This window comes from Anguilla rostrata, chromosome 7 (genome assembly GCF_018555375.3).
Source record: "Anguilla rostrata isolate EN2019 chromosome 7, ASM1855537v3, whole genome shotgun sequence".
Taxonomy (NCBI): Eukaryota; Metazoa; Chordata; class Actinopteri; order Anguilliformes; family Anguillidae; genus Anguilla; species Anguilla rostrata.
This window is the reverse complement of record NC_057939.1, coordinates 28,627,328-28,651,562: the sequence shown is the minus strand read 5'-3', so window position 1 is coordinate 28,651,562 and position 24,235 is coordinate 28,627,328. Positions and strand designations below refer to the sequence as shown.

Sequence of the window (24,235 nt, the reverse complement as noted above, 5' to 3'; positions counted from 1 at the left end):
ATGGTCATCGACCTTGAAACACATTCTGAATAGAAGAGCAAGTCGTTCGAAACAAGACAAAACTCTATAGCTTTAAAAACTTGGCCGCTTCAAAAAAAATTGTATATTTAGCATTGTTGGCCATTGTTTCATCTGAAAAAATGATACTTAGAAATCATCTTCTCATGAACCATAAGTCTGATCAAGATAACTTTTGGAACAAGAACACTTTGTTTAACTGCCAAACAAAATTACGAAGGAAAAGTTTCTACGTTCAGTGATGGCGAAATTATAATCAATTCTCATGAACAATCCATACTGTCCATGTTAGATTCGGTGTATTAGTCCCTAGTGAAATTGTGAAGCAATAGTCGATACATAGTCGAGCCAATCACATTGACCCATGTTGGGTTTGTCCATTTAAATAACTGGCAGAACTTGAATGATGTCAATGACATGAACAATATGGCCACCAGGTTTTCATATTCAACGTTCACAGGTGTTGTGGGGTGTTCTGGTCTGTGGCTGTTCAGGAATAAATCCATGAAAATGCATGGTGTTATTAGTTGACTTGCAGCAAGCCAAAACTTGATTGGTGTTGACCAGTTTTTACTGAAACTGCAATTAAAGAGATTCGCCACCAGAGGGCAGACGAAGCAGGGTCAAGGATTACGTGGGGCAACGTATGCGCAATGCTGGTGAATACTGCAGTGCAGATGGCAGAAGTCAGGTCTGCTATTCTTTTTATTGTATTTCAGCCATATTCAAATACAATGTAAAGTACAATTTACTCGTTTCCTTATCACTGGTGCAAAAATGTAGTAGACTATTATTGCTAAATCAGGATGAAGGAAGCTTCTTGTTCCCAGGCTATTTAAGCAATTGATCACAAACATATGTATCTTATGAACATATAAGTCAGATCAGTTGGGAATAATGAGAGAATGACTCATAAAACATCACTGAAAAGTGATGTTATATCTGAACACACAGATACAAACATACAAATGTATCCCCCCGAAGCCCACGTACACAAACATGCACACACGCACACACAAAGACTTCATTAAAGGCAGACTATGCAGGATTTTTTATTTGTAAAATATTATAAAATAGCCATGCTAAGGCATATCTATGATGCACTGGCAATCTATGTCTTTGCTTAGTTTTACCAAATTCCTGCACCTTTTACCTGTATTTGTTATTTTAATGTGTTCACGATGGTTCTGGGCATGGCACTCTTTTCTGTGCCTAGGCATCGGTAGTTCATCTGCATTTATTTCTATCAGGGGAACTGAATTCGATATAGCATGACAAAGTTGTAAACAAACACTCCCATCCTCATCAGGGTTCACTGATTATAAAACACAGCATAACTTGAAATATTTAAATAATTTATATCTAACTCTATACCTCAGGAATATAACAATTTAATATTACGTTGTATTTTATTTGGCAGCAGCTTTATCTGAAGCGACGCACAATAACTGCATACCGAAGGACGCTGGAACAACTACAGAACACAGGTCAGATAACGTAGCTACCACTGAGCTTGTAAGTCAAATTGCCTCCAGGGGGCGTCTGGTTCATGACGTCACAACCCAATGTTAAAGTCCTATTGACTTTTTACAAATCATTGATTGTAAAATATCTATAGTGATTAAAAAAAGATTTCTCACGTTTTTTTGGGACCATCATTCCATGCTGTAGCATGTGCTTGGTTGTATTTATTTCAATCTCTGGAGGGAACAAATGGATTTATGTCGATTTACAACGTGTTGGTGGTCCTGAACTACACTAAATCAAAGTCGCACGATACACATCACAACCACGTGTGCTTGTAAGTCTACCCGCCAAATGTGGTGCCTAGGCTCCAGGGTGAAGTTGCCCCTAACTGCTGGTCTGGGATCAGATTTCCCATCCCAGGTCTTAACTTTAGCCATTAGTAGGGGAAGAAAATAACTGACTCTGGGCCAGCAGCTGGGAGCAACTTCACCCAACACCGGTGGCTAGCTAGCTATACCCACGACAAATGCGGTGTCACTGGTTAGCTTAATGCATTTTTTCAATGGTCAGGGCAATAATGTTAAGAAGGGAGAAAATCATTCCAAATCCAACCATGTAGAGCAGGTCTGTCAGCGCCAGCATGAAAGATATCGTTTATAAAGTTTCGGTTAGCTAACGTTAACGTTAGGGAGGGCTGGATCAGCAGGTAGCTAGCTAGCTGTCAAAGTCAGGTTTATTTGTCATTACAAACAATATGCTGTACAGTACACGATGTAACGAAACTTAGTTTCGCAAGGCTTCGGTGTAACATAGACTTTCAGTCTGCTCACAGCACTTACAAAGGAATACACACATTGTGAAAATCAGAATCACAGTGCACTTAGACAAGACAGGTGCAGTAGGCAAGAGATAGACAATTTCTAATAAATAGTTTTATTAAAACATAGTAAGTAGTAAATATATTGTCGGTAATTTATCGAAAACCATGCTGGCTAGCTATATTGTTGTTGTGTTGTGATAAAAATATATATGACGTTATTTTCCATTTGAAATTACGTCTTAAGTTAGTTAGGTTAGGTTGTACTCTTTTATACGGTCTATGGTTGTACTTTATAGATCCCTGAAAGGAAATCCTGTTGTCATCACGACCGTACAATTATGATGTGAAATAAACAATATAACTTAATAGTAACAAATCTGTTATTTCCAGTAATTTGAAATTGAAATACGACATCAAAGTGACACTAGAAGTAGAAGGACGCAAGCGTGTTCTAGCTGAGCCGTGACGATATAAGCGTGCGTCGTGAGCACAGTACCGGTATGTGTAGTTCCTAAGCGTACTAAACGTACACAACGTTGTACCTTGTATTTCTGATGGGTCAATCGTGCTGCTGATATTATATTTCATGAGTCATATATGTCATGAGTACCGCATACCAATAGCTAACTGGTTCCCGACTTGTAACTAAAAATATCGCTTATTGAAAATTGCCCCATTCATTTTCCCATTGACACATTTGCGGGAAAACGAGGGGAGTGGCTTGGTGACATTTTCACTTACAAGCTCAAAGTTATCAGCTATTCATAGCTGTGAACATATACACATTATGTTGTATTTGAGAAAATAAAGAGGCTAATATTTGAACTGGATACGGATAACTTCGTGAAAAAGTCATTTACTTCACTAGTGTATTAGCTAGTAATAATGTACCTGTGGCCTGCTGATGTTACTATTTCCACACACACAATTCCATGTTTACATCACAGTTCTAACTAAATGTCCAGAATAGCTAAATACCAAACAAGGAAACACAAAATAGGTTCACTACGGAGTACTATACAATGTTCTCACACGTTAAGGGGTGACTCAGTGTAAAAGATTGTTATACCACACCCAATTACTGTTACCATCTATTTGGAATCATTCATGTTGCTAAAATGCTATTTCCAATATCGCTGACCACCTCACCTCTTCCCTTGACATTTTACTTGTAGCACTTGAGGGTGCATCCTCAGCAGAGGTGTGGGTGGGGTTGAGGACAAAGGAGGAGACAAACACAGAGTCTAGAACAAAACCTGCATGGTATACCTTCAATACTTACTATATTAAAAACATTACAATACACTACACACTAATCATCACACTAACTACAATACGAAGCTCTACATTAAACAAAACTAAGTTAAACTATAATATACTACCTGATTCTACATTACACTACACTGCTGTATACAATATACTATGTATTACATAATACAACAATGCACAGCATGATGTTGCACTATACACAACTAAACCGTATCCACTCTGGCAACCCAGATTTTTTCTCAATAGTGGTTTTTACACTATAATATACTACTGACCACATTAACTACACAGCATTAATCCACACCAGGTTAAATCAGTTTTCACTGCAATGCAGGACAAAATGGCACCTGAACTAATTAAACATGGCAGAACACACACATACACACACACAAACATTCAGTACGGATTGCATGCATTTCACACTCTAGGTTGCAAAGGCCAGTAGACTAAATACGAGTCTGGGAAGAGTTGAGGTGAAGGAGATATTTATGCATACATGATTCTAAAGCTGAAGACACACACACACACACACACACACACATGTTTGCATTGCTATACTTGTGAGGACTTCCCATTGACTTACATTCATTCCATAACCTCTAACCCTAACCCCAACCACTACATGCCTAACCTTAACCCTGACCTTAACCTAATTCTAACCCCAAGTCTTAACCCTAAAACAGCCTCTTGAACTTGTGGGGACCAGCAAAAGGTCCCCACCTTGTGTAATTTTCCTCATCTTTCTATCCTTGCGGGGACATTTGGTTCTCACAAAGATAGTAATACATGCTCATACACACACACAGTAAAATGTTCAGTGGTAAATAAACTGCTTACAAGATTTGATCCAAGTTGTTTTCACATAAACTCGAGAAGTTGAATTAACCCTGCTGAAAAACACACTTTCCCTGCTGCTTAATGAAGGTCGTACAGATGTTATGCTGGCCCAGCTGGTGGACCAACTTGTTCAGACTGATAATTAAAATAGCTGCGCTGGTAGAACAGCTTAGTCACGTTTGCACTATGATGGTAATCTTGATAAACCCAATCATGCGACCAGTTGGTTCTAGCATGCTGGTCATCAGCATAACAATGTTCACTTTTTGCTGGTTTTTATCAGCAGGGGATAGCTTCAATTTTAAAACGTAAAATTCTAAATAATATGGCTATGTTGCAAATCAAGATGTGTAAAGGTCAAATGGATGCTAGAGAAAAAAACAAGTAGGAAAAAATTATAACCTGTACATTTCATGGTGTAAATTCTGAAGGTAATTAAAACGTGGGGGAAATACGTTTGACTCAACGAACGTGATGGAAACGATAAAAATGTCGGACTGACAAGGAGCGAGTGACTGATTGTTAAGAGCCGGGGTTAGGATTGGCTCAGTAAAGTTTAGTTCCTCTACTTTTTAGATGCGTCAATTGTCTGATTCACCGAAAGAAGTGTGGGAGAGAAGGAGGGGTACGAGGGAGACAAAACTTTCTCTCTTTCTGCCCCTGTATATAAACCGCACCGCCGTCACTCACTCAGTCTTACCCGCATACCCATCAAGTCAGCGTCGTCAACGTCACCTATTCCGGCTTCCAAACGCGCTACTCAAGGCTTGGAAAACCAACTATCACCGCTGGATACCCATAATCAATCTTTGTCGATATTTATTGATATTAGTCAGATATCAATACATTTTGTGACAGATTTTTGAATTGTCTGGAGCCTGTGATAGAAGAAGCTGTATCAACTTTTCCACAAAAAAAGTTTGTTTCTTTTGAGCTGAGCCACTCGTGAACCTCGAAAGTAGGCTATAGCCTACCTATAACCAAAGTTTCAGAAAGTAAGTTAAAAATAAGGAAACGCATCGAGTCACTATTCTGAATGGGTTATGTACAATATTATTCACAAAAGAAAAGGTGATTTTTTCCCCCTGTCGACCGTTTAAAGGAAAATTTTTTTTTTTTTAAAAGCAGTCGAAACTGGAAATGCGACACACAAAAGGTAAGAAAAACATGAACAACTAACACACATGATGTTATTTTGGACGTTCATTGACAGCAGCCCGTGCGAAAATATTTATTTACTGCTGGTTCAATCCCGAGTGGTAACATAAAGAGTAGTGTTGATAGACTACATGTAAAAACGTGTCACATCAATTATTGTCACTTTAATATCTCATATTCGCTACGCATTTTTTATGCAATGATTAATGTTTTTGAAAATATTTTATATAAATCTTTTTTCATAAGGGCGGTGATGATGGTGATGATGATGGCGATTAGTCTAAGGGAGTAGTAACGCAGCATAAACTGTTGTGTAACGCATCTACACTGTTCCTTCTTTTCTTCTCAAGCTCCATCGTTCATATAACTTGTCAAACTCATCCGACATCAGTCAAATTCGCAAAAGTTATTGTTGGCATGAATTAAACAGATTAAGGGAAATGGCTTTTCATCTGTATCACCCTTCAGACTAATGAGACCTCTAATGTCATTTGGGCAGAATTTGGCGGTGTGTGTGTGATTTGGGGGTCACAGGTCGAACATTGACCATGTCCTTGTCTAACTAATTGTCACTGATATGGGAAAGTACCTGATTCCTGCTGTCAGCGTCTTTGTGAACAGAGTCCTGTTCTGCATCCGTTATAAAGAAACAAATGCAGAAGGACAGAATGTTTTTTCAGAAAACTGTGTGGTACAGATGTAAATATGCATGCACACACACATGCACACATGCACATGCGCATGTGCACACACACATACAAGCACACACACACTTCCACACACGCATGTGCACATACACACACATAAATGAACACAAATACACACAAATGAAAAGACACAGACAAACATGAAGAAACATACATACACAAGTATATGTATATGTATGTCCACAGACAAAAATGAAAAGAGGTCTGAACACACTTATGTATTTACAAAACACATATTTACAGCAGTTTAGGAGTCAGTATTTCCCAGAGCAACTTGCACAGATTACTTTTTACTTGATGTTGCATACAATCTATTTATGCACCTGGATGCTTACTGAAGCAATTCAGGTAAATTACCTTGCCCAAGGGTACAATGTCAGCATGCCCACACACACACACACACACTGGGGCTAGTTCTCCTAGGCCACACTGCCTACTTCACAAAGCCTAAGTCAGCTTTTCAGCCATTAATAAAGTCGTGTCTGTAACTGAACAATACCTGAACATGCCAAAGACAGCGGCAGTTTGATAAAAAAAACAACTGAACTTTATTTCGCATGGGGAGAAGAGTAAAAATACCTCCATGCAGATCCCTGAATCTGTGAATCTATAGAGGGAGAGAAAGAAAGAGAGAGAGGAGAGGAGGCAGAGGGTTAATGTAGTACAGATTCCCTATTGACTGTGTGCAGCACCCAGAGGGAGAGAGAGGAGATGATATAAAATGAGTTGGTCACGGTTTGAACAGTTACACATGCTGTTTACATTTTTCCCAAATTAACATGGTCCCATGCTCTGCCAACCCCCCCCCACCCCCTACCCCCCTCCCTCAATGTCTTTCCCTCTCTTTCTCTTTCCACCTCTTTCCTCCTTCATTTTGAAAAGGAGTAACAGACTGAAATAATTGAACGGAGGCTCTTGTATGTTTTTTTTTAAAACATATTTACTTTTTAAGAGTTGGAGTGGGGCATTGGGGGGGGGGGGGGTAAATTAGAAACCGAAGTTTGAAGCCTGAAAAAAGAGGGGAAGAAAGAAAAAATGGGGACAGAAGATGGGGGAGAAGGGAGGGGTGCAGAGGGGGGGATAATTAAGAAGAGGAAGAGAAGGATGTAATTAGGGAGAGGCAAAGGGGAGCTGGTAAATTAATACTAGAAGGAGGGTAAAAAGAAAAAGAAAGTGTGTGGAATGCTTCAGTTGGGATGGAAGGAGAATTAGAAATACAGAAGAAAAAAGAGTGAAGAAAGAGGGAAAAATGGGTTTTAAGAAAGTGCAATGGATAGCGAAACCACCGGAGTGAATGAAAAAGAAAGATGGAGAGACTAAAAAGGAAAGTGAGAGAAGGAGAAGAAGAAAGAGGAAGAGAGGGTTCAGGACAGAGAGAAGCGGAAAGGGAGGTTGTTATAAATTGTTGTTGGGTTTTAATGTCTTTTTTATATCCCGTTTTTATTCCATTGATATTCTTTGGCAGGACACTGTCCTTTATAATGCCAAGTACATCTATGTGAATTCAGTTGTGACCCCAGTCGAATGCGCGCATGTGTGTGTGTGTCTGTCCAACATTATATAAGTAGATGCGTACATCCGTGTGTGTGTGTATTTATGTATGGCTGTGAGTGTGTGTGTATTGGACATGTGTATGGTTTACATTTGCATGCTTGTGTTTTTCTATTACATTTTGCGTATGCATTTGTACATGTGCCTCCCTATGTATGTATGTATGTATGTACATGTGTTTGAATGTGTCAACGTATGTGTGCGTATATTTCTGCATGTGTGTGTATGTATGTGTGTGTGTGTGTGTTTGCGTATGTATGCATGTATGTGTGTGTTGAGTTAGTAAAGGAATGTGAAGTTGATTGAGTGCAGACTGCACATAAATCTCCACTCTAACTGTATACAGGCACACAACAATGACCCTAACCCCCTCCCTCACAGTACAGTGTTAATGTACTGTAGTGTGCAGTCAGTGTGTATGTACTATATTAACCCACTTTCTCAGTGCAGTGTTAATGTACTGTAGTGTCCAGTCAGTGAGTGTGTAGACACTATATAAACCCTCTCTCTCAGTGGAGTGTTAATGTATTGCGATGTGCAGTCAATGTGCATGTACTGTATTAACCCCCCTCTCTCAGTGCAGTGTTAATGTACTGTAGTGTGCAGTCATCAATTCTGTTAATGCTCATTCCATTAGTGCTGTATTAATGTGCAGTATTATTCAGTTGACCTGTGCAACGTTAAACTAGACTTCTCTAGACTTGTTTGGGGAGTCTGTCTGTATGAGTATATATCTGAGTGCCTCTGAGTTTATGCTATGTGGTTAGGGTAATTGAGAGTGAAATAATCACACCTTATGTTTTTAATTAATTGTAATGAACTACACTTCCTTAATGGGCTATTGTGTGGATCTGTTTGATGACTGAAAAACTTCATTATTACTCTCCTGCATTTTGTCAATGACAAAAATTGAATAACATTGAAATGATTGTTTCTGAATTAAATGGGAAAGCATTAAAATCATTATGATGTATTCTGCTCAGTTTATAGAAAAAATCATTAAATTGTTGGACATGTAAACTTAAATTTGTATTTGTCCTTCTACATCAGTTCTGTAATGAAACCTTTCTTTCAGACCAGTTTTAATTTTGGAAAGCATATGTGTGTGTGTGTGTGAGAGAGAAAGAGAGTGAGAATTTTTTTTGCTGTTTTTACCTCACATTTAGTTGGCCACTAAATGAAGCAGAATTAAATGACTGGCAAAATGAAAAAACAAGACGTTAGAACTCAAAGCAATTTTCCCTTAGGGAAAAGATTGCATCATCTATGCACAAGGTTACTTTAAAAACTGGGTCAGAAATGTGAATCAGTCCTTTACCGTGTGTGAATGTATTTCTCAATCCCAAAATTCAGCCTGAAATGTAAAGGTCCAGTCCATTTTCTCCCTTTAGGTGTGATCATCTTATCACCTCTACTCTGGCCCTGTAAACTAAGAGAAAGAGAGTGATAGAGAGAGACAGAAAGAAAAGAGACCTTGGATATTCCTTTATTTTAGCAACTGAGGGCATCAACAGGCAATTGGAAATTTAGGTATTTTACAGATAAAGGACAGTCACCATCCTCTGAAACACAAAACACAACACAGAAACACAAAAATCTGAATCAAAACAGAAAACAGTTTAAAAAAAGAAAAAAAAAAAAAAGAAAGCAAAACATCTCCAACTCCTATCAATACTTACACCCTATGCACCCCAGCCCCTTAACAAACTTAAGTCAGATGTACAACAAGCCCCTCCCCTACACAAGAATGTAAGGCTTGCCCCACACATCAAACTGCTTGAAACCCACTAAGATCATTACGAAGCTGGGCATGGGCATACTCCATACGAAAAGAGAAAGAGCTAAAATCAAGGCTAATAAGCTGATGTTGTTATGGCCAGCGGCGTAGATTATATAAGCGAGTAAAGAAGACATAAACAACAATAATCTTATGAACTGTAGCCAATGATTGTGTGTGTGCATATTTGTACATTATGTGTGAGTATGAGCATGTTTGCACATGTGTGTGTGCACGCATGCCTGTGTGGATGCATTTATGTGTATGTGCCTGTGTCTGTGTGTGTGCATGTGTACAAATGTACATGCGTGTTTGTGTGCTTGCACGAGTGAGTTTTCAAAAGAAAATATAATGGGGTCTAAATAACACTTTCTCAATGCCTCTTTCAAGTGGAATGGATTGAGAGGCACAGGACACGGTCTTACAGTGCTGTTCAACTGATACAGCACAAACTCTGTGTGAAACAGAGTACCTCCATTATGGCTCTGTTCCAGGAGATGGAGAGAAATAGAGAGACAGAGAGAGAGAGTGATAGAGACAAGCAGTGAATGAAAGGCAGGAGAGATACAGAAAGAGTGATCAAGAGAGACAGACAAATGGAGGGAGGGAGAAAGAGGTGGAGTGATGAGGAAAGATTGTACTGTTCTGAACTTGTCATATTTCACGCTTGTTAGAAGACCATAGACTGCATGCCATAGACAAGTAATTACACATCAAGATCACGTCCTTGTGTCTACCTCTTGTCAAAGAGAAAGAACTTGAGAAAAAAGAGTGATGAGTTACATAGAGTGCATGAAATGGATGATTGGACACTCTAGTACAGTAATACCACACAGAAAGGGTTAAAACAGCATATACACACTGCACACTACAGTACATTATCACTGCACTGAGAGTTAATACAGGATAAACAAACTGCACACTCCAGTACATTACCACTGTACTGAGAGTTAATACATTATAAACAGACTGTACACTACAGTACATTAACACTGCATTGGGAGAGAGTGGGTTTATATACAGAACCTCTGCTGTGAGAAGTGGATATTTTGGGATTTTAGGGAGTTAAAAACAGGGGCTCTCTGATCCCAGCAGATTGAAAATGAGGCTTTTTGTGCCCCACCTGTCTTGGTGAGGCAGAGTGGAACAGAGTTGTTCTGACACCCATTGAAAGAGGGGGTTTGGAAGCCATTTTCCCAGTGAGGACCCTGTAAAATACTTTTAATGATGTGCCCTCAAATTAACACCTCAGCACTGCACTGTGCATTAACACTGCCGAGAGAGTGAGGGAGGGAGAGAGAGATGCATGTACAAAAACAAACACACACGTTATGGGCTCATGCACACACATAGTCTCTCTCTCTCTCTCTCTCTCTCTCTCTCTCTCTCTCTCACACACACACACACACACACACATTCTTATCCAAACAGATTCACAGTTCATTAATTCGAGCATGCATACACTACAGTACTGTGCAAAAGTCTTAGGCACCCTAGATTTTTAAATATATAGTATATATTTGGTCTTAGATGTTTATTTTTGTTTTCTGCATTAGTGTGTCAGTAGAAAAGAGCAAATTTGAGATTTCCAAACATTAATTTTCCAAAAAATAAAATTTGACAGATACATTTTTGTATTTTGTTAAATAAAGTAATATTTTAAGTAATAGACTACTTTTCGGATAAAAACTTGATCAAGGGTCTCTGGGATTACCTGGAGAGCCAGAAGCAAGCGAAACAGCCAAAATATGCAGAAGAACTGTGGCAAGTTCTCCAAAATGCTTGGAACAACCTACCAGCCGATTTTCTTATAAAACTGCAGGACAGTGTTACCTAAGAGAATTGATGCAGTTTTAAAGGCGAAGGGTGGTCCCACCAAACATTGATTTTATTTAGTTACTATTTACTGCTCTTTATATTATTATTTTTTAAAATATGTATAACCCTTCATTTAATTATTTCTGAAAGCATCTTAGCTGTACAGCTTTTTTTTTTACAGGTGCCTAAGTCTTTTGCAAAAAAATATATTATTGTAATTTAATTACGGAAAGCAATCAATTAATACAAAACAATGCCGTACATTTATTCGGTATTTAAACTACATCCCTCGGATTGAACCAGATGCTACGGCCTTGTGCTTGTGGTTCTGTAACCCCTCCCCGACCCACTCAACATCCACTGATACGCAGCGGTACTTTATTATCCACCTAGGCGTAACGCTGCATTGCTGATGTAAAATGGGAAGTGGGGAGTAATAATCAAGCACAAAAATGTGACCGTAATGCTAACATATAAAACGTTAAAACATGTTCGGTAACTTTACGAGATGATGCATTTCAAGGGGTATATCCTAATAAGATAAATTTGTGTATATAGTTAGCCGTAGTAGTAGCTCGCATGCAATTTAGCCTCGTTACGTGACGCATGAATGACTGACGGAGTAGTAGTTGCAGTAACTCAAACGCTACGGAGACTCCCTGTTCAAACTTTGAATCGCGCACGCTCTGTTGGAGCAAAGTGATCATTGCAAAGGTGTTTGACTATAGAATGCTAACGTAGCAAATAATTCCTATTATTGCAGCCAGTCACCCGACCAGCCTTGCAGTTAGAAAATAATCATGACCTCAGATGACGAGGATACTGACAAGGAGAGAGAGAGCAGGCGACCTACTAAAAAGAAGGGAGTCCATGACCCCCAGAAGTTCCTCGCAAAATATCAGGAGCAATGGCCGTGCCTCCGCCCCTCAAAACTTCCGCACCATGCATTTTGCACATTGTGCAATTATGATTTTGACATTAGCCACCAAGGAGCTTCAGGTAATAATTTAGCTAAACCTCTAGTTACAAAAGCTTACATTCCTAGATAATTTTTCAATTGAATACTTTTTTTTCATTAGGCCTATATGATATGTGCCTATATAAGCTGATTCAATTATTTAATTATTAAATAAAAATGGAAATCATGAACAGAAACTTGGTTTTATTCATAATTGACAGTGTTTTACATTGCAACAAGTTCTTTTTTTTTACATTACAACATACGTTTCTGTAAATACTTGAAAATGAAAAAATGTTACAATATACAAAATAAATTATTTCAATTTTTATTAAATAATTGAATGCTATTCACTTATGGTTATCAGTTTGTATAAGCACACATATCATATAATGAAATATTAATCATGAAAAAATTGTTCTAAGCAGGTGTACTCAAACTTTTGACTTGCAAGTATATCATAATATAGCCCAGTGCAATATTATGTATTATGTATTAGTATTATGTATTAGTACTCAAAATATTTTCCTAAGGTTGGCAGGTCTGCAAAGGTGTTTTATGGGGTAGAAGTCCAGCCTGTGCAGGCCAGTCAAGTTCTTCCCCACTAACCTCAGCAAACCATTTCTTTATGGACCTTGCTTTGTGCACGGGGGCATTGTCATGCTGAAACAGGAAAGGGCCACAAAGATGGAAGTGCAAAATCTTCTAGAATAGCATTGTATGCTGTAGCATTAAGATTTCCCTTCACTGGAACTAGTTCCATGAAAAATAGCCCCAGGCCGTTATTCCTCCTCCAACACACTATACAGTTGGCACTATTTGGGCCAGCACAGTTGGCACTATGCATTCTGTCAGAATGGCAGATAGTGAAGCATGATTAATCATTGCGGAGAACACGTTTCCACTGCTGCAGAGTCCAATGGCAGTGTGCTTTTCAGCACTCCAGCCAAACGCTTGGCATTGCGCATGGTAATCTTAGGCTTGTTAGAGGGCTGCTCGGCCATGGAAACCCATTTCATAAAGCTCTTGACAAACAGTTCTTGCGCCAGTGTTGCTTCTAGAGGAAATTTGGAACTCTGCAGTGAGTGTCGCAACCAAGGACAGATGATTTTTACGTGGTACACGCTTCAGCACTCAGTAGTCTCATTCTGTGAGCCTGCTGCTTTGCGGCTGAGCTGTTGTTGCTCCTATACGTTTCTATTTAACAATAACAGCACTTATAGTTGAGGGGCATCTCTAGCAGGGCAGAAATTTGACAAACGGACTTTTTGGAAACTTGTCATCCTATGACTGTGGCACATTGAAAGTCACTAAGCTCTTTAGTACGACCCATTCTACTGCCAGTTTTCATTAATGGAGATTGCATGGCTGTATGCTTTATTTTATGCACCTGTTAGCAATGGGTGTGGCTGAAATAGCTGAAACTACTAATTAGAAGGGGTTTCCACATACTTTTGGAAATGTAGTGAATAAACACATATGCCCGATCCTTCAGAAATGAGGGGCACCTTTGGCCGAGAACTTTAAACACAGTGTAATTTAGAACACTTTGCTCTCCAGTGGGGATCGTGTTCCACTAGTTTATAAATGTCTCTATAGTACAAGGTCTGTTCAGTGCAATACAATGCTAACTTTCAAAAAGTTCATCCCAGTTCAGGAAGAGCTCTCCATGAAACTGTGAGTCTACAATTTGAACTTAAACTGGAAAAGCTTTATTGTCAAAAGAAGCTTATGTTCAATTTGCCAATATATAACACAAAAGTCGGTTGGTATTGAGACAAAAGTTATTTGTTTACAGTTGTGTTTATTGTATGGTTATCACTATAAATATCTATGGTTATTTTAGAATATATATCTACGGGTACTTGGTATTCATAAGGTAAGATGCGATACATTTCATTATCCTCAAAGGGAAAATTGTCTTGGGCAATATGGAAGATTATATGTGACAAAAAATTTAATAAATTGATAATTAAATAAGTAAAGGAGGAATTAAACAAATTAATTGATCATGAAATATGTAAGCACTGAAAAATAAAGTGCTAAAATAGATAATGAAATAAGCAATGAAATAACTATTTATTAATTATTTTATTCGTTATGACACTTGGTGGCATGCCACTAGGTGGCATAACGAATACAATTTTGTGGAAACACTATTATCTGGACAAAGTGGTGTTTGGAATGGATGAAACTGTTAAAGTAATAATCTCGAAGATTTTCATTAAAATAAATGTCTGTTAAGTCACTATCTATCGCTGAATTAGGCAACACAATGGTGATTGAGCCTATTATTATATTCATTTATATTATTATTATTAATATTATAATTTATGATTAAAGAACTGGGTGTCTGTGGCGACATTCCCGGGAAAAAATCACAAGTGGCACATAGATAGTGACGCATATCCCATCACCCATCAGTGGTTGGTCCGCCAGAGAGGGTAGGCGGAGCTAACGCAACAGGCTTGCTCTTCAACTCATTTGTGTGTGAGCGGCGTACTGTTTTTTCCGGTGTCTGCTACTGTTAAAGGTGGGGGGTTATGGAACCCTAATAAGTTTTTGTGTAACATGAGAGGTCATATTATTTGTTGATGTAGATTTCGTATTACATTTGATGACAATGTAAGGTGACTAAATTACATAGCTATTTGCACAGCTAACACTAGCTACCGGACCATGTCAATAAAGGCAACATTAGTTTAGACAACGTTGCGCACAGTATCCATCTCTCATATCAGGTAACGTTGCGTTAGCTAGCTAGCTAATGTAATTAACACAATCTAATGTCAGCTAACAATTAGAAAAAACACTAACTAACGCTACCGACCGGTACCGACCTCGCAAACCGTCTCTCGAATGCAATGCTACGTTGTTGCAGCGTTGCAATGTAGCTAACTAAAGGCCAGTTCAGATCAATGATTCGCAACGAGACTGGATGCAACTTGCAAAATTCCAAAACGTCTGATTGTAAACATTCTAAAACTGCACTTGGCGATTTGACAAGGTGGGTCTTTTGAGACCCTAGGCAACGGCTTCAGAGGCTCTGCAACTAACCAGTTCACACCGCTGCAATTTTCTCTGCAACATTCTAAAACCGTTTTGTCTCGTTGCGAATCATTGAACTTAACTGGCCTTAACGTTACCGTTATTTACATTGCCATCAAGTTCATCAATATATAAGCCGGGGTATAGGTGGAGCAGAGCCGGGTCTGATTTCTGTGTAAAGATGTCAAGCCGGAGAAAACTAAATAAAAGAATACAGCAGTATGGATTAGCGTTGTTATTATTTTATTACGCTTCCTCATATGTTCCAGCCTTGATGCCCTTTTTTGATGAAATCTCCTTTGTTTTTGTTTTATTCTTCTTATTCTGATTGCTAATTTAACACCCAGCTCAGCTTTATTCTCAAACAGTTTAGCTAGCAAAACCAGAAACAAGGCAGTTGTTTCAAAAATATCACACAACAATCATTCACGATGATGATGCACGAGATACGTAATTTCACGAGCCACAGCGAATCCTGCGAATTCTTCTCTGCAGTGTAAAGATGTTCATACCGAGCAAAAGGTGGATAAAGAACGTTTGTGGAAATTGATCATCACTAATTCTACCCCAGGTCTGCTACAGCATTTTAACCCGGCTCGGCAGTGTAAAGACAGCTTAAGTTGGCCTAATGTTAGACAATTAATGAGTATGTACATAACGTTACTTTTATAACAACCATTTTTCAGTAAATAGTAAGTGTAATAGTTGGCGTGGCCCAGGTGCCAACTCATTGACGTCACACAGGCGACACTGGTTGGATCCGGTTGGATCTATGGGAAGTGAGGTCCAAAAACACACCTGCAATTACCGCTTCTCGCCATTGGTACCGCCAAAGGGAACGAAACTGAAATCTTCGAGATTGTAACTTTAAAGCAATGAACTAATCAAGAATATTGTCAAAATTGATCTTATAGTGCTCTTTAAAATCATCTATTAATTCCTTCGCTACGATTTATATGACAGTGTAGCTGCAGTTTTGAAGCAAATGGAGTATATGGCTTGCTAGGTGGGGCAGTTTTAACACTTTTTAGTTTTCACACAATTACTTAAAAGCAGCTGAAGATATTAGTTAGTCAAGCTTTTATGTCAGAAACTTTCACCTTAAATATTTGGATGAATTCCACAATAAAGCTGAAATTATTGTTTTAATACTGTTGTCATGAAGTATTGGAGTGATGTATTTAATGTTGGGTGGTTGAGTGGGTAGCACTGTTGCCTCACAGCAAGATTGTCCCTGTGGGTTTCCTCCGGATACTCCGGTTTCCTCCCACAGTCCGAAGACATGCAGGTAGGCTAATTGGAGACTCTAAATTGTCAATAGGTTTGAGTGTGTGAGTGAATGGTGTGTGCCCTGTGATAGATTGGCGACCTGTCCAGGGTGTACTCTTGCCTCTTGCCTGGAGTAGGATCCAGCACCCCCTGTGACCCTGACCAGGAATAAGTGAATATAGATAATGGATGGTATTTAATGTTATTACAACAATTTTGTGATGTTATATTTGCCCCTATATGGTGTTATCATATGGCATCTGGCATTTTATGTTAGTTAATGGGCCTCATTCACGAATCATGTGACTGTAAACTGTGTATAAGAACGTTTCCAAGAATATTTCGGCATTCAGCATTTTTTTCTTATCTGTATTTGTTCATTGCTGTTTCCTTATGCAAATCACATGAACAGGATTGCGTGTAAAATTTATGAACAGCCAGCATTCATCATCTCATACACCTGGTGCATCACATATGCACAAAAACAACGATCTCCACATCTGTCATGAATCTCCTATTGATTTTTTCGTAGGAACATTTTTAAGAACAAAAGTAAGAATAAGTTTGTGAGGCCCAATATTGTGACCAGGGAATTAAAATCAAATCAACATTGACAAGACAGGTGAATGTTCTTGACATAAAAGCTTGACTATGATATCTTCAGTTGCTTTTAAGTTACATGTCACATCACATCCTAAAGAAACTAATTACGTTAAACAAGCCTACAAATTATTACTGTTTCTGACACAGTCGCTTACAGCTAATTAAAGTTATAAGTATTTACCGGTGGCAAAATGGCTACTACAAATATATGGTAAATGGTAAATGGACTGCATTTATATAGCGCTTTTATCCAAAGCGCTTTACAATCGATGCCTGTCAATCACCAGAGCAGTTAGGGGTTAGGTGTCTTGCTCAGGGACACTTCGACACGCCCAGGGTGGGGATCGAACCGGCAACCCTCCGACTGCCAGACAACTTAAAATTGGTGTTCTTGGCTTTGCTATTTGTACAGCCCACCACACAACAACTTGTCAGCATTTTTATAATCTTGTAAATCTTATGACTGCTCATACTAACTCTATGGATTGTTTTCCCCCATCATGGGGTCATTGCGTATTCATGCACTTTGATCATAGCTGATCCCACCCTTCCATGTTGACTGACAGGCCAAGTGGAAATAAATACACATAGAAATAAATACACAATAAAATTAATAAAAAAGCCAGCAGGGAAGAACAGAACTTCTTGCTTCTGGCTTCAGGCAGTACCAACTGTATTTGTGATCTGCAGTGCAATGACCATGTTGTTCTTTTCTAATTGGTGGTTTCTCCCAGTGCATCATCTCCAGGTGGCTCTACTATTGGCAGCAGTGGTGGTCTCTGCCCAGGTGTCTGATCCTGCACTTAGCTTGTCCAATGAGAGATCTTCGATTGAGAGGACTTATGAGCTCACCAAATACCTCGAGCATCAACTCAGAGAAATTAAGGACACTTATGTAAGTCTGTGTGCAACGTTTCATTTTTTGTGTGCGTGTGTGTGAGTACAGTTGAGGCCAAAAGTTTACATGCCTAAGCTAAAGACATTCAAACTCAATTTTTCACAACTCCACACAATTCATGTTACCATACATTTCTTGTGTTAAGTCAATTAGGGTATCTACTTTATTTCCGTAAGAGATAATTTCAAAATAATAGCTAAAAGATTTATTTCAGCTTATATGTACTACAGCAGATTTTCAGTGGGTCAAAAGTTTACATACACTTTGTTAGTATTTGGTGGCATTGCCTTTTAATTGCTTAACTTGAATGAAACGCTCGGTGTAGCCTTCCACAAATGTTTCAGTATACTTTGCCAGAATGTTTGCCCATTCCTCCTGACAGAACTGGTGTAACTCAGTCAGGTTTGTGGGCCTCCTTGCTCGGACATGCTTTTTCAGTTCAGTCCACAAATTTTATACGGGATTCAGGTCAGGGCTTTATGATGGCCACTCCAATGCTTTCACTTTGTTGTGTTTAAGCCATTTTGTTGCAACTTTGGAGGTATACTTAGGATCATGTCCTGCGGGAAGAAAAATAAATAAATAACAACACAGAAACAATTTTTTTTAAACATTGTAAATAATCCATTCTCCAGCCCCCATTATTCTTTGCATTACTGATTCTCCTCTTGACCACTTTGCCTTGACTTCCTGCTAGCGGACCGCTGTAGAAACAATTTGCGAAACACTGGCGAGTCAACATCTGTGCCAATTGCAGGCAGCTTGGTTGTGCTAGCATATACAGTGAGTGCCATAATGTTTGGGACTAAGACTTAAAAAAAATTTTTTTTAGGCTGTGTACTCCACAATTTTATAATTGTAATCAATCAATCACGTATGGTTAAAGTGCTCATGATCACTTTTCAGGGCATTTTTTTACATTTTGGTTTCACCGTGTAGAAGTTACTGAACTTTTTATAAATAGTCCCCCCATTTTAGGGCGGCATAATGTTTGGGACAAATGGTGTTACAGGTGTTTCTAATTAGTAAGGTGTGTTTAATTGCTTCCTTAGTGCAGGTGTAAGAGAGCTTCAGTATCTAGTTTTGAATCTAGCCTTTTGATTGCCTTTGGAGTCTGTTATTGGCGTTTGTCAACATGAGGACCAGAGTTGTGCTAATGAAAGTCAAGGAAGCCATTGTGAGGCTGAGAAATAAGGGACATGGCCAAACTGTGGGCCAATCAAAATCAGCTGTTTGGAACATTATTAAGAAGAGAGCACTGGAAATCACAGAAATCAGAAATCATAAAGAGTCTGGTAAGCCAAGGAAGACAGCTGATGTCTTCAAACTGAATTCTCTCCATAATGAAGCAAAATCCCCAAACAGCTGTCCAAAAGATCAGAAACACTCTTTAGGAGGTAAGTGGGGATCTATCAGTGACTACTGTCCACAGAAGACTTCACAAACAGAAATACAGAGGTTACACTACAAGGTGTAAACCACTTGTTTGCTGCAAAAACAGTATGGCCAGGTTACAGTTAACTAAAAAGCATCTGAAAGAGCCTGCAGAGTTCTGGAAAAAGGTCTTGTGTTTAAATTAGACTAAGATTCACTTGTATCAGAGTGATACCCAGAGCAAAGTATAGAGGCCAATAGGAACTGCCCAAGATACAAAGCACCCCCCTCATGTGTGAAATGTGGTGGGGGGAGGGGGGGGGGGTTATGGTTTTGGCATGCATGTCTGCCACAGATACTGGCTCAATTGTTTTCACTGATCTGCTTATAGCAGCAACACAATGAATTCTGAAGTGTGCTGAAGCATCTTATCTGCTCAAGTTCAACAAAATGCCTCCAAATTCATTGTATTCACCATGGACGTCTTCTTTGATGCTTTGTTATTTCTGAGCTTTTGTCTTAGTGATGTTCCAAACAGCTGGTTTTGGTTTGCCTAAGGTTTGGCCCATGTATCTGACTGTTTTTTCCTTATTTTTAAGCCTCATTGTGGCTTCCTTGACTTTCATTGGCTCTGGTCCTCATGTTGACAACTGGCAATAGCAGACAAAGGTCTAGAATAGAAATTAGAAACCGAAAGCTGTCTTATACGTGCAGTAAGGAAGCAAATGAACACACCTGACTGATCAGAAACACCTGTGAAGGCATTTGTCCCAAACACTGTGATGCCCTGAAATGGGGGGACAATTTACAAAAAGTGCTGTAATTCCACATGATGAAACCAAAATGTATAAATATGCCCTTAAATAAAAACTGAGAATGTGTATTTCATTTCAATGTGAATTGTGTCATTACAAATCCAAAACTGTGGAGTACAGATCCAAGTCAACAAAAAAAAAAAAGTCTTTGTCCCAAACATTATGGCGCTCTGTGTAAATTGTAAAACAGTAAAGAGAGTATCTCTCTCTCTCTCTCTCTCTCTCAGCTGTCCTATCTGGGCCCCCCCTTCAGTGACCCAGACTTCTCCCCGCCACGGCCCAACACCACAGCGCTGTCCCTGCCCAGCGCAGCCACACGGCTAGACCTTTGGCGGGGTCTGGAGAACCGAGCGCGGTTAGCACAGAACCACCGGGCATACAGCGTGCTCTTGGGGGCAGTGCGGGAACTGGCCAGGGCCACACTGTGCCCCTACCTCCAGAGCTCACTGCTGCACTTCTCTGCTGGCCTGGATGGCCTGCTGGGCTCCATCTCCGGCCTCATGACCACGCTGGGGTATTCCCTCCCCCCGCAGTATTTCAGCTTGCCCACTGGGGGCACTGTTCAGCCTGAAGCAGGGACTGTGGGGGGGGGTACCAGGAGAGAAAGGGAGGGGGATAGGGCCAGGGAGGAGAGGGAGAGAGAGGGGGACTCCCGTAGGGAGCTTGCCAAAGAAGGGGCATCTACTTTTAATCCCAGCCAAAGCAGAGAAGAGAGAGGGAGGAGAGGAAGGCAGCAGAGGTGGGAGGGGCAGGCAAACCCCATGGAGGGGGGAAACAGAGAGAGTGAGGAGGGAGAGGATGGAGAGATGGAGGGATGGGGGGGCAAGAGAAGGCTGTTGAGTCTGAGGGAGGAGGTAGAGACAAACAGCAGGAGAAGCTTGGCTGAATTTGGTGAAGGTTACCTGGGATCGCGCTTCCACCTGTATGACTCTGGCCGGCATAGTCTATCACAAACGCCCCAGGCAGGGCCTCAGGGGGCAGAGCTACAGGTCTCGGAGCCAATCAGAGTCAACCTGACGCAGCTGCTCATGGATGAGATACTGCCGAGTTTCTATGGCAACAGCAACAACAAAGGCAACAACAATGTTGCCAATGGCAACCATCTTCTGAGTAGGGAAAATACCCATGAGGATGAGCTACGCCTGGGATGGGAGAGCCACGCCCAGGACATGCTGGAGCTCATCGGAGAGAAGGAGGGAGACAGAGGAAGAGATCATTTTCCCGCCTTCACATCTCCCCCATCCCTCCATCCCCGCCATTCCCGCTCACTGCCTTCCTCTCTCTACACCTCCACCCTTCATCCTCCTCTCTCTCCCCTCTCTCTCTTCTACCAGTTCAGTGCCAGGGAGGGACATACTCTCCTGTCTGACCTGGCCCCCGGGGTTCACGCTGTTCCCCCCCCTGCCCCCCTGCTCTCCTCCCTCTCCAGCACCTCCCTGCTCCACCCACCCTCCCTCAATGACTTCTCCCGAAAGGTAGAGAGCTTCTGGGTTCTAAGAGAGCTGCAGAGCTGGCTTTGGAGGTCGGCCAAGGACTTCAACCGCTTGAAAAAGAAGCTGAGAGCTTGAGAAAACCGCTAATGTGCTAATGCTCACTGCACTGAAGGAGGAATTGGAGGAAGGGGTAAGGCAGGGAAGGGTGGATAGAGACAGATGGAGAGATGGTGGGAAAATGAATTATGTGCAGAGTAAGCAACTTCTGGAGACATCAGTACATTAACACTGCACTGAGAAATAGAAAGAGGTTTAATATAGTATATACACATTAACTCCACACTATAATACATTAACACTGCACTGAGAGAGAGGGTTAATACAGTAGATACACACTGACTGCAAACTACAGTATATTAATATTATTGCATTGGGAGAGAGTGGTTTTATAGAGAGAGAGTGGGGACACTACTATAAGCTACACCTGCACTGAAGGTCGGGGAAGGGGGCCTAAATTTTAAAATGGTACAGTGTAGATAATCCTAGGCAGAACAGTGTGTGTGTGTGTGTGTGTGTGTGTAGAGACACAGAACAGGGGACAGGGTTGTTGAATCGTAGGAGGAAACTGCATAACTGGACTTTCCAGTTAATTTAACTGGGTACTGAATACGAGAGCAGACAGACAGAAACTCAGAGAGAGAGAGAGAGAGAGAGCTTAAATAATGCACAGACACTGACTCAGCCATTTGGACATGGGAAAGAGGGGAGAGACAGTGAGGTGACAGACTGGGGGAGAGGTTATCCCCACTTTTTTCTTTCTCACTTCCCCCCACATCTCTTCCCATCCTCTCCTCCATTGACTTAAAAAGTGTTCTTTAGAAAATGTTATCTTTTTTTCATGTTCTCTCACTTACTTTTAAAAAATCCTTTTTTCTCTGTTCTGTAATGCCTAGCATAGCACCCTGTTTGTCGTGTCCTACAGTAACATTCTGCTTAGAAGTTGTTCCCAACATATCTCAGCATGCCAATTTAATAGTTTGGTCATCAAACAGACCTGGGTCATATATATAATTTTAACTCTTTAGATGCCTGTAAAATTTGATGCAGATGCCTAAGAATTTTCAAGCAGCTGTTGTTGTAAATCAAATTTCTTCTGAATATTGGTTAAAAAAAATATATTCCTTTTAAAATTGCTAGTAACCAGTATAAAATTTTATTGGTGTCTAAAAGTTCCAAGTATTTGAGATTAAGTATTTGTCACAAGCCTGATAGTCAATCGTCAACAGACTGTCAAGTTACTTGTGTTGTAAAGTTACTTGCAGTTTTGCATTCCCATGGTAAAAATTTTTTCAAGAGACTAACTCTTCTGCTTTGGGGGCTCTCCTGTTGGACAGAGGTAAATAATTTTGTGCCATCACTGTAATTTATCATGGCTTGTTCTTTCATAATTTATTGCCTCATTTAATCTAAGGTCATTGCACTATGTCTATGATAAGGCAGGTGTTTTTCTTTTCTTTTTTAACACAGTACCGAGAGTTTGGCAGTGATTGAAATGAAAGAAAGATTTTGTGTAAAAAATAACATAACACTTTCTTAAATTAGTTACGCAATTTCTGAAATTCAAGTTCAGTCCACAGTGCAGTTGGACTGAATAAACATTTGTGACTGAATAGTTATCAAGGTGACTGTGCCAAAAAACATAGTAATCATTGGGGGAATAAAACAAACTCATTACATTATGTTTTTATAGCTAAACCAGTGTACAAGTATGCACAGTAGGGTTGTGAATCGCATATTTTTCTGTGGAAGTGCTTTGTGTGTGTGTGTGTGTGTGTCTTCATGGTGCATTTTTATCATAAATATGGATTTTATCTGTAATATTTATTGAATATTATTATTTATTGATCTATATGAGGTCTATACTGCCATCCAAGCAATTAAATGTTTCTAGCTAAAATAAATTAAACATTTGTTTTTGTTTGTTTTTGAGGTTTGGATCCCTGTAGTATCCACAGTTGGCCTTTTCACCGAGAAAGAGTTTAAATGACTTTGAACTTTGAAAAAGAGGCAACATTAAATAACTAAAAAGTCTACCACCAAAAATAAGAACTAAAAAACATAAAAGAATGAGGAAAGGAAGGAATAAAAAATGTTTTATTCATCTGTCCAAAGAAATTTATGATCCGACTTTCATGTCACAGCTCCCCTCTCACCTCGTTGCTTTTCCTTCCGGAAACTTCTCATGAGTCACTCTCTCCATTTTCTCCGAAATACGCCGCTAGTTGCCATGTCACCTGCACATGGACCCCAGACAGGCGCAGCGGCAGGTAAACCAAGAAGACATCTGAGGACACGTTTCGAGTATGTTACGCAGGTAGAAACACCACCGCGTTCCCTCTCACTGGCACTCCCTCG

At 39.9% G+C, this 24,235-nt stretch overlaps 1 protein-coding gene across 1 annotated transcript; it reads left to right on the top strand.

Moving 5' to 3' along the window:
* The first annotated feature begins 4,924 nt into the window (after positions 1-4,924).
* Positions 4,925-23,804, top strand: clcf1 (cardiotrophin-like cytokine factor 1). The gene is made up of 3 exons (XM_064341924.1): positions 4,925-5,567; positions 18,035-18,195; positions 20,615-23,804. Exons 1-3 carry the CDS (start codon positions 5,552-5,554, stop codon positions 21,953-21,955), a joined length of 1,518 nt encoding a protein of 505 aa, XP_064197994.1. The 5' UTR covers positions 4,925-5,551; the 3' UTR covers positions 21,956-23,804.
* The last annotated feature ends 431 nt before the right edge of the window (positions 23,805-24,235 follow it).

Bases quoted from the DNA above. Each gene is read 5' to 3' on its own strand.
- clcf1 (XM_064341924.1), top strand. The intron at 18,196-20,614 runs GTAAGTCTGTGT...TCTCTCTCTCAG, and splicing joins GAGAAATTAAGGACACTTAT to CTGTCCTATCTGGGCCCCCC.